At 39.4% G+C, this 16,595-nt stretch overlaps 1 protein-coding gene across 4 annotated transcripts; it reads right to left on the reverse strand.

Annotated features, from left to right (window-relative positions):
- Positions 1–11,285, reverse strand: PRXL2C (peroxiredoxin like 2C). 4 transcript variants are annotated; one of them, XM_036021506.1, is made up of 7 exons: positions 10,948–11,281; positions 10,467–10,535; positions 9,183–9,236; positions 8,935–9,040; positions 8,392–8,430; positions 4,265–4,396; positions 1–1,214 (listed from the first exon to the last, which is right to left on the reverse strand). In XM_036021506.1, exons 1-7 carry the CDS (start codon positions 11,143–11,145, stop codon positions 1,087–1,089), a joined length of 726 nt encoding a protein of 241 aa, XP_035877399.1. In that variant the 5' UTR covers positions 11,146–11,281; the 3' UTR covers positions 1–1,086. The 4 variants fall into 4 exon arrangements, with proteins under 4 accessions (XP_035877399.1, XP_035877400.1, XP_035877401.1 ...); XM_036021507.1 differs by lacking the exon at positions 10,467–10,535 and having other exon boundaries at positions 10,948–11,285; XM_036021508.1 differs by lacking the exon at positions 8,392–8,430 and having other exon boundaries at positions 4,265–4,306; positions 10,948–11,283.
- Positions 11,286–16,595: the final 5,310 nt, after the last annotated feature.

Consider the following 16,595-nt stretch of genomic DNA (forward strand, 5'->3'; position numbering starts at 1 on the left):
CTATACTTTGGTTTTGCTGTACTTTTCATCAGAATTTCTGAGACACTTCATATTAAGACTCTAGAAAAATAAAAGGACAATACTCCACTAAATAAAAGCAACTTGGGGGTGAGAAATGGAAGCTGGAGTATAACCAAACCACAGTGTATATTTAAGTTCCAAAGTATTTTTTGTTTAAACAGTTCTTAAAATTCCTTTTCAAAAAGCATACCCACCATATTTTAAACATGAACCCTATATAGCTAAATTAATTTTTCTCCTTTTACAAAAATAAAAATCCTAGTGAAATGGATAGTGTTTCATGTGGTGGCAAGGCACTTTGAACAGACTATATGAAAGCTGTGGTTTGCCCTATTTCCTCTGAGTAAAACTCCTAGCATAGAAATATGTGGACTGCACCTATATATCTGCACCTTGTGGAACACGTTGTGTAGGAAAATATTCTTCATAAATTTTTAAAGACCTTTTCCTGGCCAAAAAATGAATCATACTCACTGTGTAGTAGTTGGGAAATACAGAAAAGTACAAAAAAGAAAATAAATCTTACCACATAGAGATACTTACATGCAATTTTCTGTTGTGCTTATTTTTTGTCTGTTTTTCTAAGCATACAAAAATATAAACAAATACATACAAAAATGTGATTATACTGTTTAATATGTGATAATAAAAATCAGAATGTAATATCCTTTTTTACATTTTACACTGGATAAAATGGTGTTGAGTTGCTTAACCTTCCCCTTATACATTCTTTATAAGGATTTATGATTTTCAGGGCCAAAAAAAAAAAACCACCCTTTTCATTGACTAGATATAGCATAATATAAAGAATGGTATTTATAATTTGATAGCTTTTAAAGTTTTACTTTGTAAAAATAAAATTTTATTTGTTTAAAACTTTAAAAGCTATAAAATTACAAATATACATCATGTTTTTGACAATCAGTGCTTCTCAAAATGCAAATCAACTGGTACATGTCTCTTTATGTTTTCATAACTCCTCAGAGACTGTGAAGAGCCAACAATTTAGATATTACACAAGGCCATATCTTAAGGTTCCATCTGAAAGAGCCAGAGTCTGTATTGTCACACATGGATAACTGGCGGTCTGTTTGTAAAGTCCACATGCTGAACTCCTACAAGCTGTAAAACAGAGTTGATGGGTTTGTGATCCAATCTATTCCTATCACGATGTATAAAATGGATGTAGTGACCTAGAAGATAATAAGAATAAAAGGCAAAGGTTGGCATATATTATTATCTATTAGATTTACTGCTTACTAAAATCAAGGAAGCTTTTCAACTTTTAATTAGTCCAAAGGGAAAAATTAATTAACTGGAGTACATTATGTTCCATATGTAATACCATAAATTTTAATTAAAGTAATAAAGCATGACAAGGATATGGTTAAATAAGAATGATATTTAATGTTTTATGAGATCCAAGGGGAAAGATTCTTAAATTATAACCTTCTATTAGGTTTTATTCAGTGTAATTAAATAAAATGTCCTGTCAGACAGGCAGAATATGGAACTAACACAGATATCAAACTGGAAAATCACATCTGTTCTTTTTTATAATTTTTTATTTATTGGTTTTTAGAGAGAGAGAAAGGAAGAGGGAGGGAAAAGGGAGGAAGAGAGAGAGAGAGACAGAGATAGAGTTGTTGTTTCACTTACTTATGCATTCGTCGGTTGCTTCTTGTATATGCCCTGGCTGGAGATGGAACCCACAACTACTTTGGTATATGGAGACAACGCTCTAACTAACTGAGCTACTTGGCCAGGTCTGGTTATTTTCTTTATTTTTTAATGTATTTATTCATTTTAGAAAGAGAGGAAGGGAGAGAGAAAGATGGATGTAAGACAGAAACATCAATTGGTTGCCTCTTGTACATGCCTTGACCAGGGATCAAACCTACAACCTAGGTACGTGCCCTGACCAGGAATCAAACCCCCAGCCCTTTGGTGTAGAGGATGACACTCCAACCAACTGAACCACATTGGCTGTTTCTTAAATGTAATAATGGAATAAATCACTTAAAAACATTCACTTCCAAATACTGATTTAATAGGCTATATGCCTTATAACTATAGACCAAAAGAGACTGAAAATAAGGACAGTAAAACAATCAGTTAGGTCCTTAGATATTTAGAATCCTTTTATCTGCTAAAATATGAAAAGTCATAATTTATAGTTTAGTTCTCTGATTCTTAAGCTCAAGATCAGAATTTAAACATTAGATTAAGGAAACATTATACGCATATTTTCTGCATTACACTTACCTGCTGTCTACAGTCATCACTAGACATTTAATATAATAAATTGGCTTATTATCAAATAATGCAAATAAGGCAAGATGAAATACTGGGTTAACCATGATATACATTTCTATAAATAAGTACGCCTAGCTCTTTCCATAGAGAAGCTACATTATTTCCAGTAGGCAGTATTAAAATCTCCTTATTAAGTATGTTCTCAACTTGGGACACAAATGACAATCTCCCTGCATTCTTCATTCATTCTTCCACAACTGAATGTGTGGTCAGATGATGCCAAGACATGAGGACTCAGAAAAACGCCTTCCAGGTCTGAGGATGGAAATGAGTCATTCAGAAATATAGCTCAATGTTGTTCTCGGCTAGTTTGTAGGACTCATTCTCATAAAACACAGCTTCTTTTTTTTTTTAAGATTTTATTTATTTATTTATTTTTAGGGAGGGAAGGGAGGGAGATAGAGAGAGAGAGACACACACACATCAATGTATGGTTGCTGGGGGTTATGGCCTGCAACCCAGGAATGTACCCTGGCTGGGAATCGAACCTGGGACACTTTGGTTCCCAGCCCGCGCTCAATCCACTGAGCTACGCCAGCCAGGCCTAAAACACAGCTTCTTTTTTGGCTAGTCTAACTGATGTAAATTCATGAGAGAGGGAGAGTAAATAACAGATTTTAGTTAACTATAGTGTTCTAAATGCAAAAACCCCAACAGTTATAATGCTTGGTCAAAATCCTCTTTCCAAAGACTTCCGTTTAGCTATCTGGAATTTATTAATGTAAATTTTATAACTCTTAGAAGCTAAGCTCACTAACGTAGACAAATTTATAATCCTCACCTCATGTTATGCTTATTGATTTTAAAGAGAGAGGAAAGGAAAGAGAGAAAAACATCAATTGGTTGCTTCCTGTACTCACCCCAAAAAAGAATCAAACCCACAACCTAGGAATGTGTCCTGACTGGGAACTGAACTCTCAAACTTTCAGTGTATGGGACAACTCCAGCTGACTGATCCACCCAGCCAGGGCAAATGTAGACATTTTAATTTAATTTAATTTAATTTGTTTTAATTTAATTTTATTTATTTTTTAATCTTTATTTTATTTATTTTATTTTATTTTATTTTAATTTATTTTTAGAGAGAAGGAAGGGAGAAAGAGGAGAGGACAGAAACACTGATGTGAAAAACATTAATTGCCCAACCATGGACTGAACCTGCAACCCAGGCATGTGCCCTGATGGAGAATCAAACTGGTGACCTTTCACTTTGTGGGACAATGCCCAACCAACTGAGCCACACTGGTCAGGACAAATGTAAACAATTTTAAAGAGGAAGAAGAACTAAGAAAAAATAGTTTATGATATAGTGATAGGTATTTTGACATGATCATGTTTGTCCCTGACTGCAATACTTGAACAGGGTAAAGATTCAACACTCAACTGTTTAGCAAAGTGGAGCCAAAGGAATTTCAGGTGGTCCAAACTGATCAATAAAGCTATTTAGAGCTTATGGTTTATATTAACTGTTATTGAATGAGCTGTCCTTGGGGTTGACCTGCTGTCTGACACTGAGCAAGGCTCCTAGTTTTGACAGACATAATTAACTAGACTGATTCATCTATTGACCAAAAAAAAGAGCACTTGATGACTTTTTCCTATTTGGAAATACTCACCTCCACTGAATTTTTTCAAGAGTGTTATAGCCATATACAGTTCACCAAACCAGGCCTGGCTTTTCCTATGCCAAATATCTGAAAACACTCAGGCATGGACTGATGGACACATTACATCCAATAGGCAGACATCAAAATACACACTAGTCTTTGGAAACAAAAGGTGCCCCCTATGAAAGCACAGCACCCTGACTGGTACAATGTCAAACTGCCCATTTCCACACAGTTGTTATTTTATGAAGAAAACAGGAGGCCTCTGGACTTCTAAAATGCATGAGAAGTGCATTCTGGGTCTGGGCTTCGATGCTTACCTGGACCTAAAATGAGGGTTCCGCCCTGCTGAACTGGATCTCCTTGAAAATCAAAAAGAGGGCCAGTCACTGCCCGCCACAAGCTCCAAATGCTTCCTGAGAGTATATTTGACTTTACATGTGGGCTCTGTCCTAAAATATTAGAAAGTGTCTTTAGATATTATCATTTTATATTCAATTAGATATTTAAAAAGATGTTAGTACTTCTATAAAACATGCTCTGTTTTGTGTATCCTCTTAACTTGTGACTTGTCTTTTTTTTCCCCCCCAAAGAACAGTTCCTCAGCCTTTCACTACTGATGTTTTAGACCAGATAATTCTTTGTCCTGTGCAATGTAGTGTTGGGAACTGCCCTGCCTGGTATCAGAAGCTGTAACCCCCACCAAGTCTAAGGCTGAGGGAGTGGCCTTTGACCATAAACCAGCAAGGAGACAAAAGCTTATCTCCCTGGCAGGAGTGCTGCTTCTGCTGCTTCATTCATAACTGAACCCCAATGCTTGGTCGATTAGCCAATGACGGGTAAGATTCCCCAAGGGAGGAACGATCTAAGACAGGCACGATCACGTGGGAGGCCCCCAAGAAAGGACTTTGGGGGCTACAGCAAAAGGGGGTGATGGACCCTCGCTCCTCGGCTGTGATATAGCCTGAGTCCTCATTGTCTGGGAGAAAATCTCTTTATCCCTTGGCTGCCTTACTTCCCTTACTCCACCTAAGCCTGAAACAATGACAGGGTGGTGCAGCTCTGTGCTGGAAAGGGTGGGTTCCCTGGGTGATCAGGCCTAAGAAAGAATATGTAAGATCCTGTGAAACCTACTTTGTTTAGAATGCTCTCAGTTGAATGATAAGGGTCCAAGGAAGAGGTAAGTTTGTTCTTTAAAGTTTTACAGCTCTTTAATCCTGACTCAAAATAGGCCCTCAGACTTCCTTGCTATCTATTGTTTGATCCTTACTTCCTGGCAATGTTTAATGAGCTTTTACCTGAATCCCTATGCAAACAAAACCAATAAAAAGCCTCTCCGGAGGGGGAACAGGGCGCTCCCCATGGGAGGAGTGGCCCTTCTGTTCCTATTCCCCCACAGGACCTGGTTGTCTCTGTGTATGTTTTTCTCGCGTGTTGATGAACATCCACAGCCAAGATGGAAACTGCTCGGCGGTATCCACCACAATGTAGGGTGTTTAGTAACACCCTTGACCTCTGTACCCATTAGATGCCATAGCAGCCACCATCCACCAAGTTGTGACAACTAAAAATGTCTCTGGACAATGTCAGATGTCCCCTGGGGAGAAAAACTGTCCCAGATTGAGGACTTCTGGTTGAAAGGAAAAAGTGATGACAGACCCAGACCATTATCTGCCACAGAAAACTGTGGCAGACTTCTCAAACTGGTGGTGCTTTCCTTTTCAATTCCCCATTCATACATTGTTTAGTCTCTAACCTACACATAGGTAGCTCCATTCGTTCTCAAGAAACACTGCAGCACATTGTTATATGCTGGTCAAAACCTGTTTCCTCTTTCTGGGCCCACAGCTGAATCTCCCAGTCTTCCAGGCAGTTAGGTATGGTGCGTAGCTATGTTCTAACCAATGAGTAGAAGGATGTGCACTAGCTCCTAAAATCTGCCACAAGTGATTCTCCATGTTTCTTCTATACTCTTGGGAGCCTTGGGCTGAAAATGGCAGAGCCACAAGATGGAAGGGAACTGGGTCCTTCCATATCATGTCCCTGAATTGCTACTTGAATACAAGGCACCCAAACAGATGCACCCTTCTTGAAATGGAAAAAAAGAAAAAGAAATAACCTTTGACCATGTTATGCTACTGAGACTTTGGGGCTTAGCTGTAACTATGGCAGCTACCCCTCCATCTTTTCTTGGCTGCCAGTTTTTCTATTTCCTTTCTCACACTGACTGATACTTTACTTCCACTCCTTGAGTGAAGAAACTTAGTCACTTTATCCTTCATGTAACTTATTTTTCTCCTATTCCTGTCTTTTATGACTTGCTTTTAACTTTTTATGTTGATGATTATGCTGCCTTTGACCTGCCTGATTTCTTAATATTCCCAGATACCTATTCTTTTCCTCCATCTCTTGAACTCTTTTATATCTTTCATGTTTACATTAGAATGGACATACCAAGAAACAAATATAGGTTCATCAGCCTGAAGACATGAGGAAAAGACATTTTTACTGTTTTATAGGATTCCATACCTACAATAAATGTTCAGAAATCCAAACTACCTCCTAATGTCCAAAGAAAGGGTCATTTGGTATTTTTGAAATAACAGAAATTCAACTGAAGGAGATTCCACAACCCAGAATTTAACAATCTTTGCTGTGAAGCAGACTCTGATTTTGCCAGTTTGAATTTAGTTCTTATGCATAAAATTCCTATTTTTCAGTTTTCTTTTCTATTTACTTTGATTCTTAGACTCAAGAACAGAATTTTACTTTAAAACACTAGGGTAAGCAAATATTGTAAGAGGCATGTTTTCCGAATTGTACTTGTCTTGCACCTGTAGTCATCACTGTAGATTTAATATCATAAATTAGCCTCTTATCAAATAAGGCAAAATGAAATACTACTGGGGAAACCCCCAACTCCTTTTCATTTAATGGCTTTACTTTCTTCCTCTTTTTCTTTATAAAATGTCCCATTGATTTAACACTATAATTGTATTGTATTTTTTAGTGCGTTGATTTCAAGTAGGACTATTTGGAGACTGATTCTGAGATTCATACTATTTCAGGGAGAAAATTTTAAAAGTTATTTGTAAGAACCTAATATCTTCCGTTTGGAAATACAGTACTTTAACACAGGTCAAAGAAGTTTCAAAGATTTGACTATACCCTCTCTTACAATCACAAGGGTATATTTTGTTTAGAATTCATCTGTTTTCTTTGCAATTCTGTATCTTTGTTGTGGCAATGCATGGTGAGGTGTTACCAAAGTGAAAACCACAGTTTATAGCTCAAGTGCTAAATGGTGCAGAGACCTTACACATGCAGAGCCTGTTACAGTCCACAATTGGGACTGCTGAAATTTCCTACACTAAAGAGAGAAAAACAGCAAACTCTGTGTTTAAGCTAGCTCATCAATAGTGTTAATAAAGTTTAAGTTGCTTCTTAAAAAAACATCAATAAATGGATGATGTCAACTCTATTTCATAAATAGCTCCCCAGTCAATCCCCCCCCCTCCCCGCCCATCCATCCACCTCTACTTCAGGCCCTGTTATTTCTTTCTTTCCAGCCTATTACTACAGTCTTGTCACAAACTGGCTCTGGTTGGTGAGGTCCAGTGCCTTCTCCACTGTGGATACGTGACTGTAACACTTGTCCACCTCAAATACTTGTATGACTCCCCCACTGTCTCCAGAACAAATCCAAACTCTTTGGCTTGTCACCCATACTCGGCATAAATGGCTACAACCTGTCCCTTGGCTCACACCAATTCCCAAACTAGCTCTTCGACTCTGGCCAGATGCAGGGCCTTGCACTTCTTTTCAAGAGTCAAATTTTAGCATGCTTGTGAGCTTTTGCATGTGCTCTCTGTCAGCAGCACCCTTTCCCAGGCTCGTTTTACCCAGCTAACTCCCTTAAGGTTGAGCTTAGACAACACCTCCTCTGAGAAGCCTTCCCAGATACTTGTTTCCTCAGATTTCAGGCACAGGTATTAGCAGAACACTCCTCTTTTATAAGCCCTTAATCTGGGTTGTAATTAGCTGTTTGCTTCTATCACTCAGATTATGAGCTTTGGGATGGCAGGGGCTGTGTCTTTTATCATTATTTTCCTGTAGCATCCAACAGAGTGGTTGTCAACAAACAAGAGCTCAATAATATTTGTTGAGAATTAATGATTTGAGTTCAAGTTGAGTTCTCTTATTTCAAATTTCAGAAGCCAAGTTTTTCTTACCTAAAACACATATTAAGGGTTCACCTAAATGCCTAAAGTTTATAAACTCTATTAATTATAAAAGAATTGTGCTAAGGGCAGGGAATGTTGACCACATAAAGGTGAATAAAACATCAAACACTTAACTAACTATACTCCTGGCCACTTTACATGCAACAACTAAGTATATAATGATGTACAAGGTGCTATTAAAATACAATAAGGGAAGCAATTACCTCTGCTTGAAGAGCTATTACGAGTCCCTTTGAGTTGGGCTTCAAATGAAAACATTTCATCAATTAAAGAACATAGAGTATTCAAAGTTGTGATGATGAGGTATAAAAATATATTAGCTTAAGCAATTATTTTTCTTTTAATTACAAAAGTAAAATGTACTCATTGTAAAAACAATAAAAGCCACTTTTCTCACTTTCATTCCTTGGGGTAGGCACTGCAATATCTTTTAAAACCTTCATTGTATTCACATATGCACACTACAGATCTTTATGTTTGTGAAATGGTTCTTGTTTTCACAAAACTGTAATCATTGAAAACATTGTCTTGCAACTTGTTTTTTAACTTCATTTAGTACTTTACAAACAGCTTTCCATGTCATTACACCCCAGAAAATGAATCTTTTAGAGCCTGGTGTACACAGACCACTTACGAGAGTGATAAAAAGCAGCCTGAGTTATGAATTTACCCTTTGTTTCCCTATGCATGGTTAAATGTAAAAATACACCATCAGTGTTTTCTACTTGAGAAATGTCATGTGTTACCTGAGGAGGTAATTTCTTCACCTCTTTTCATTCCCAATCTTTTATAAATTTCTCTCTCAGGATCAACATAGATTTCATGACAATACCCAGTCAGTTTGCAGAAAGGCTACAAAAAGAAAATATTTGGGTTTTTTATAAGAAATGAGAGAAAAGTAATTATAATCTAAATTTTAGTAAATTTAACCTATAGTTAGTGGTTCAAATCATATTTCTATGTCTGTTAGTTTTTCAATTTGTGATACATTTACCTCAATATGATGGTAGGATGACTGCCCAATCACTATAAGGGCGACATTTGCCTCCTTTAGGAGAAAAAAACACATGTACATACTATTAGAAATTATGTTTTCTACAACTTCCCCTTGTCCAACTCTTTTTGTTTCATTCTAATGCCATCTACAGGCTTCTTGAAGAATGGAATAAACAGCAAAATCCTATGCATCAAAGCAAAGAAATATATAGTTGTCCCTCGCTATATCACCATTCACTTATTGCAGCCTCACTGTATCGATACAATGAGGCTGCAATAAGTGAGCCTCAATATAGCAAGGGACGACTGTATACTTCACTGGTGAGTACCCATGTAGAATTTTATATGTTTTAAAATTACATAGGTTTAAGAGTGTAGAAAGTGTTTAAAAGCATATGAAGTGTTCATAAAAGTGTGGGAAGGTTTATAGGAGTGTGGGAAGGGTTTATAAAGTCTTAAAATATATCTAAGTAATAAAATAAATATAATGCTGCTACTTCGAGGATTTTCACCTATCAAGGGAGTCTCTGGAACGTAACTCCCTCGATAGGTGTGGGATCACTGTATGCTAAAATGTTGAATGCGGATGATCTTTTGCTAAGAACTTTAAAATAATATAGTCAATAATTCTCTGTACTCCCCCAAAAGTATACTTTAAAAAAGAATAAAAAGTAGAGTTATTTAATCAGTTTTTTTTTCACATCCCTATTGTTAAGGTCTGCTGAAAACAGACCTGAGTTTTACAAAGGCTACCTAATGACTTAGCTCAAAAGCTCACCTGGGGACAAACTATATGTGCCTGAAGAAAAACACGTGTGTTTGGCTGTCACAGGGATATGAAATCTGTACAAATACATTTTTTCACGTTTAAGATATATTAATGTTTTCCTACAATGAACAACTTTTTGGAGTGTTTTTATTACAAAAATAAAGAAAAGAAATACGAGTAATTGCCAGCATTTGTACTTTTGGTCATTATCATTCAACAGTTGTGAATAGGCAGGCTAGTAGGTAATATCAAAATTACCACTATGGTTAGTATGTTTATAAGCAGGCAGTGCCCAGCCCAACACATTAAGACAAATAGATCTCTAAAGTGTCTCTCTCCTTTTTGGAGGTTCTGGTGTGGGAAAGTGATAATCTGGGTTTGTCAGCATCTGGGCTGGAAAAGCAGTGCATTCCACACATGACCCCAATGCACTTAAAAATGACAGTTGACTTTCACAAGGTCGCCCTGAAGCAAGGCACGCTGCTGCTCAGCAACTCAATCTCAGGAACTTACTTGTAAGAAGTTCTTGGGGATTTTGGCTAGATCGTCTACGTATTCCTTGCAGGTGTAACACAGGAAATGCTGAAATCCCAACACGGCAAAAAGGACAAGTTAGCAACTAACACCCTCAGGGTCCAGAAAGGACCGAGTACTTCGTTTCGAGTGACTCGAACTCAACACTCACGGTGGGTGGGAAAAGGTGTCAAGGGGTGCCCAAAGCGCATTAAAACTGGGCCGCACCCAGTCCCTGCTAGGCCTCCTCGCTTGCTGAGAAAATGGCATTGGCCTGGCGGGCTGTTAGTCCCTTCCCGTTACCGGAAGTGAGAGAACGCTTCACACCCAGGACGCCTCTAGTGGACTGCAGCAAGAAGGACCCGGTGGACACCGCTCTCGACCCCGGACCCTCTGTTCGACCGTCCCGTTGTGCCCCCAGCCGAGGCTGTGCAAGCAACCTCCATCCCAGCCAGCGGGCGACCTCCCGGCCAGCGCTCACCCGCACGAAGACCACGACAGCCCGGCGCTCCCGAAACAGCTCGCCGAACGGCACCCGCCTCCCAGACGCGTCTAGCACGGGAAGCTCGGCCACGGCGGCCGCCAGTGGTTGCCGGCGCTCCTGGCCGCTTGGGTCCGGGGCAGCAGCGGTTCGGCTGCTGACCTGCCGAGTGACCGGCGCCAGGGCTGGAGCAGCCATCGTGCCCGACTTCCGCGGGCCGGGATTCACGCCGGCCGGAGCCGGCAGGACGTAGAGGCGGTGCCAGACGGGTCTCTACCGAGGTGGGAGCCAGAGACCCGCGCAATTCCGGGCGGAGCTCAGGGGAGGCGGCGCTGCGCGGAGGTCCTTTCTGCACCGGCGCAGCGCTGCGGGCCGGTACCCACCGAGTTGGCCAGCGCTTGCCCAGCCGCTCAGTGAGGGGTCCCTGCGGGCTCGTTTACTACGCGCCTCCGCAGGTTTGGGGGCTGCAGGAAAGTCCACGCAGCCCGAGCGATTCTGGTAAAATCGTTCCTGGCGTTACTGGTAGAAAGAGTGAGATGCGTCTGATGCAAGAAGGTGTTATTTAGGAAGAATGCAGTCCCTTCCTTTCATAGCAGTTTGGGCTGACGTTAGTTTTTACCTACTCGGTAGAACCAAGGATTACTGAGGATTTTTTTTTAACGCAGGACAACCATATCTAGGATCCAAAAGAATCATTGTTTTAACTTATATTTTGTTTTTAACCCATCCCCCTCTTCAGTTTTGCCCCAGTTTCTTTTCTGAGTTATCATTAACAGTGTGATATACAGATCTTAGGTGTTGCGTTAAATTAAATAAAAAAACTTCCAACATTTTAGCATGGCATTTTAAACATGTCCAAAAAGTTGAAAGAATTTCACAATGAACACTGCTATATCTGCCACCTAGATTCTTGACATTTTATGCTACTCTTCATCACGTATCTACCATTTGTCCACAGTTAGGTGAGTTGTGCCTGATTATCCACCTATGAAAATATGGAACATTTTCAAAACAGGATAAAATTCCCCCAGTACTACTTTTTAAAAGCTGATAATAAACCTATTTTAGAAATGTACCTACTAACCTTATGGGGTGACCACTTTATAACATATAAATGTCTAACCCCTGAAACTAATATAATTTTGACTGTTCACTGTCAACTCTCAAAGTAAAAATTTTTTATAAAAAGAAATAGAATATTTTAAATATCTGAGGAAAACAGAGGTAATCGGCCTGACATCTTGCATGTAAGTGGAGACAGTGTGCGATTTCACTTTATACTACATTTTTTCCCAGTACATTTCTTTGAGTGATATCATATTTTTGTAAAGCTGGGTTTTCAACAGTTGTGATAACAATCCAAAACCACACAAAAGTCACTATGGAACAGGAAACGAGAACGGCAGGGTCTGATCTGACTTTAATGTTTGAGAAGTTACGTAGTTCCCAACAGGCACGCACATCCTGGAATGAAACAAAAATACTAATTTTTCTTGAAGTTTATGGGTATATCTTCAAACAGCTACTAAGTTATTCAGACATAAATACTTACTAAGTTGTTTGGACCTAACTTCTCAACAAAGGGAATGATAGGAATTTCTTTTGGCCCAAGGATGCTGTGGATAAACTACTGAGAACTTGAGTGTGCTGTGAACCAAGAATGATTGGGAAACTCTGAATTAGATGATAACCTCCTTGCCTTCTGCAGCACTGTAATATTGTCACAGGCTGGCAGGAGGCCTGGCATATAGTAGGCCACTATAATTAGTGAATGTGTGGAATGGGCCAGAAGTGGTGGTGCTAAGAGAGCTCTTACTGGCCAGGTTGGATCCAGTGTAAATCAAGCCCCGGGAAGAGAGGAGCCGTACTGCTAGGTAAGACTGGTGTTTCCTACCATTTGAAACAAGTAGGGCAGGGCTCAGAAGACACATCCCACTGCAGTCTGGCCAGTCCACAGAAACTTATCAACCTAACACCCAACCAGATCTACGTCTATTCATATTATTCCTGAGATGAGCCTCGCCTGAATGAAGATGCCCCAAATTTCTTTGGCTTAGTTGCCAAACACTGGCTCTAACTCCAGTTTTCACATCAGTCTCCCAACAACTCCTCCAAACTCCCTGGTTGAACCTGGGCATGTGTTAATTCATCAACTATTCCAGCCCGATTTGGAAACCTTGACCTTCTAGCTTCTGGTTATTTGATGCAGTGTACATTTTATTTCTCTAAAGCACTTGCTACAATTTTGATTAGTTACAGGCATATCTCAGAGATATTGAGGGCTTGGTTCCAAACCACCATAATAAAACTATCACAATAAAGCAAGTCACATAATTTTTTTGTTTCCTAGTACATACAAAAGTTATGTTTACATTATACTGTAGTCTATTGAGTATGCAATATGTCTAAAAAAGGTATGTCCCTTTATTAAAAATACTTTATTACTAAAAAATGCAAACCATCAGCTGAGTCTTCAGTTAGTCATAATCTTTCATTATTATTATTTAAAATATTGTGAGAGTTACCAACACAACACGAAGACATGAAGTGAGCAAATGCTGTTGGAACAATGGTACTGGTAGACTTGCTCAATGCAGGATTGCCACAAACCTGCAATTTATAAAATATGCAGTATCTGTAAAGTACAATAAAGTGAAGCACAATAAAATGTATGCCTATACTTGTTTCTTGTCCATTTCCTTTTTAAAATATATTTTATTGATTATGCTATTACAGTTGTCCCATTTTTTCTCCATTTTATTCTCCTTTATCCTGCACCCACCTCCCACCAGCATTCCCCTGCCCTCCTTAGTTCATGTCTGTGGATCGTACATATAAGTTCTGTGGCTTCTCCATTTCCTATACTATTGTTAACTTCCCCCTGTCTATTTTGTACCTACCATTTATACTTCTTATTCCCTGTACCTTTCCCCACCATTCTCTCCCTCCCCACAGATAACCCTCCATGTAATCTCCATTTCTCTGATTCTGTTCCTATTCTAGTTGTTTGCTTAGTTTGTTTTTGTTTTTAGGTTCTGTTGTTGATAGTTGTGAGTTTGTTGTCATTTTACTGTTCATTGTCTCGATCCTTTATTTTCTTAGATAAGTCCCTTTACCATTTCATATAATAAGGGCTTAGTGATGATGAACTCCTTGAAGTTGACTTTATCTGGGAAGCACTTTTTCTGCCCTTCCATTCTAAATGAAAGCTTTGCTGGGTAGACTAATCTTTGGCATAGGTCCTTACCTTTCATGACCTGGAACACTGCTTTCCAGCCCCTTCTTGCCTGCAAAGTTTCTTTTGAGGAATCAACTGATAGCCTTATGGGCAATCCTTTGTAGGTAACTCTCTCCTTCCTCTTGCTGCTTTAAAGATTCTCTCCTTATCTTTAATCTAGGATAATGTAATCATGTTGTGCCTTGGTGTGTGCTTCCTTGGGTCCAACTTCTTTGGAACTCTCTGAGCTTCCTGGACTTCCTGGAAGTCTATTTCCTTTGCCAGGATAGGGAAGTTCTCCTTCATTATCTTTTCAAATAGGTTTTCAATTTCTTGCTCTTCTTCTTCTCCTTCTGGTATCCCTATAATTCGGATGTTGGGACGTTTAAAGTTGTCATGGAACTTCCTAAGCCTCTCCTCATTTTTTTTGAATTCTTGTTTCTGCATTCTGTTCTGGTTGAATGTTTACTGTTCCTTCCACTCCAAACCATTGATCTGAGTCCCAGTTTCCTTCCCTTCACTGTTGGTTTCCTGTATATTTTTCTTTATTTCACTTTTCATAGCCTTCACTTCTTCCTCTATTTTGTGACCATACTTTGCCATGTCTCTGAGCATCCTGACTACCAGTGTTTTGAACTTTGCATCTGATAGGTTGACTATCTCTTCATCACTTAGTTCTAATTTTGGAGCTTTGATCTGTTCTTTCATTTGGGCCTTTTTTTTTTTTTTTGTCTCAGTGCACCTTTACATTATAAGGGGCAGAGCCTTAGGTATTTGATGGGTGGGGCAACTCTCTGCTACATTGTGGCACTGTATGTGGGGGTGGAGTGGTTAGAGAGGGAACAGTGCCACTTGCTTCAGCTCTCAGTGGCTTTCAGTCACTTCCCTCATTACCCACAAGCAAACTGGGGCCTTCTGGTGCTGATTCCCGGGTGGGTGGTTTTGTGTACATTCTAGAACCCTGTGGGCCTTCCAACAAACTCTACTGTGATGCTGGGAGTTTCTGCTGCCACTGCAATCCCCACAGGCTTTTTCAATCAGAGGTTTTGAGGCTTTATTTCCCTGCACTGGAACCCTGGGTTACGTGGTCTGTCTTGCTCCCCAGTTGTTCCTCCCGGTTTATCTGCACACAAATGTGGGACCACCTGGTCTGTCATCTGCTGCCTCCCCTATCTGGTTCTCCAGCTGCTGCCTTGCTGCATGTCCTCCCCTCCCCTCCTATTGGTTTAAATGAATATTTCTTCTTGAACTCCTTGGTTGTTGGCCTTCCATACAGTTCAGTTTTCTGGCAGTTCTGGTTATTTTTTATTTTCAAATTTGTTGTTGGCCTTCTTTTGGTTGTGTGCGGAGGCAAAGTGTATCTACCTAGGCCTCCATCTTGGCCAGAAGTCTGTTTCTTGTCCATTTCTTAAGTTAACTATAACTGCCCTGATAACAAGGTCCATGTCTATGTTGTTCTGTATATCTTTAGAATCTATCACAGAGCCTGGTACATAGAAAGTACCCAACTGGTAATCATGAATAGATGAACTTCTTTTTGCTTGTCCTTAAGTTTTCCTCTTGTACTTCTCTCTCTACCTGTCCTTCCCACTCCCCAGCCTTTTATTATTTTTCTTTGCTTCTCCACTATGTTTCTGACATTCAGTGTTGTCCACACACCTAGCTAAGTTCTGCAGCTGTACCTGTGCCTGGAAAATAGTGCATTACTGGCTTTATTTATCTCTATTGCTGTCACTAATGGACCTTGGTTTTCCTGAAACAAGGAATGCAGCTTTCAAGAAGCTGTTTTGTCAAGAAGTAATTTAGGTGGAAGGGTTAACTTGGTGTCAATATACCCTATCAACCTTTTCATGAAAGCCTTGCCCAGAGAAAAGCAGAAGTAAAAGCTTTTATTTTGCTTTCTTTGTTTAACTAATGTGCTCCTGAGAAAAGAAAGAACAGTAAAAAGCCATCCCTGAAAGGAGACTTATTACTAGTTGCTAATGATTAGTGTCATTGAGTATAGTATTAGCAGAGGAAATGAAAATAGATAATTGAGGATTTTAGAACTGGAAGAGACTTTAGAAACTACTTAGACCCATGGAGGTAAGGAATCTGACCTTGTGAGGAGAACTCACAAGGTCAAGCCCAGCTTCTTTCAGGCCTGGCTTCATTCCAGCAGGTGCTATGGTGCTTGCATCTAGTCCTCACAGTGTCTTTTAATGATTACCTGGGGAGAAACATTCTTCCTGAGTTACTTGTCCAGGTGCAGGTAAGAATCACCAAGGGAATGTACTGATGTTGGTTTGTAAACCATAAAATGTCCTACATTTATAAGACATCATCACTACAAAAGAATTTCTAGAAAGCTTAGTCTTAAAAGTGAAGGACATTCTACAAAATACTTGACCAATACTCTTCTAAAGTGTTAAAGACCATATAAGACAAAGAC

This window comes from Phyllostomus discolor, chromosome 3 (genome assembly GCF_004126475.2).
Source record: "Phyllostomus discolor isolate MPI-MPIP mPhyDis1 chromosome 3, mPhyDis1.pri.v3, whole genome shotgun sequence".
Classification (NCBI taxonomy): domain Eukaryota; kingdom Metazoa; phylum Chordata; class Mammalia; order Chiroptera; family Phyllostomidae; genus Phyllostomus; species Phyllostomus discolor.

Bases quoted from the DNA above. Each gene is read 5' to 3' on its own strand.
- PRXL2C (XM_036021506.1), bottom strand. From the start codon at position 11,145: ATGGCTGCTCCAGCCCTGGCGCCGGTCACTCGGCAGGTCAGCAGCCGA. The intron at 9,041-9,182 runs GTAAATGTATCA...TTCTTTTTGTAG, and splicing joins CATCCTACCATCATATTGAG to CCTTTCTGCAAACTGACTGG. The intron at 8,431-8,934 runs GTAACACATGAC...TTTCATTTGAAG, and splicing joins TGAAGAAATTACCTCCTCAG to CCCAACTCAAAGGGACTCGT.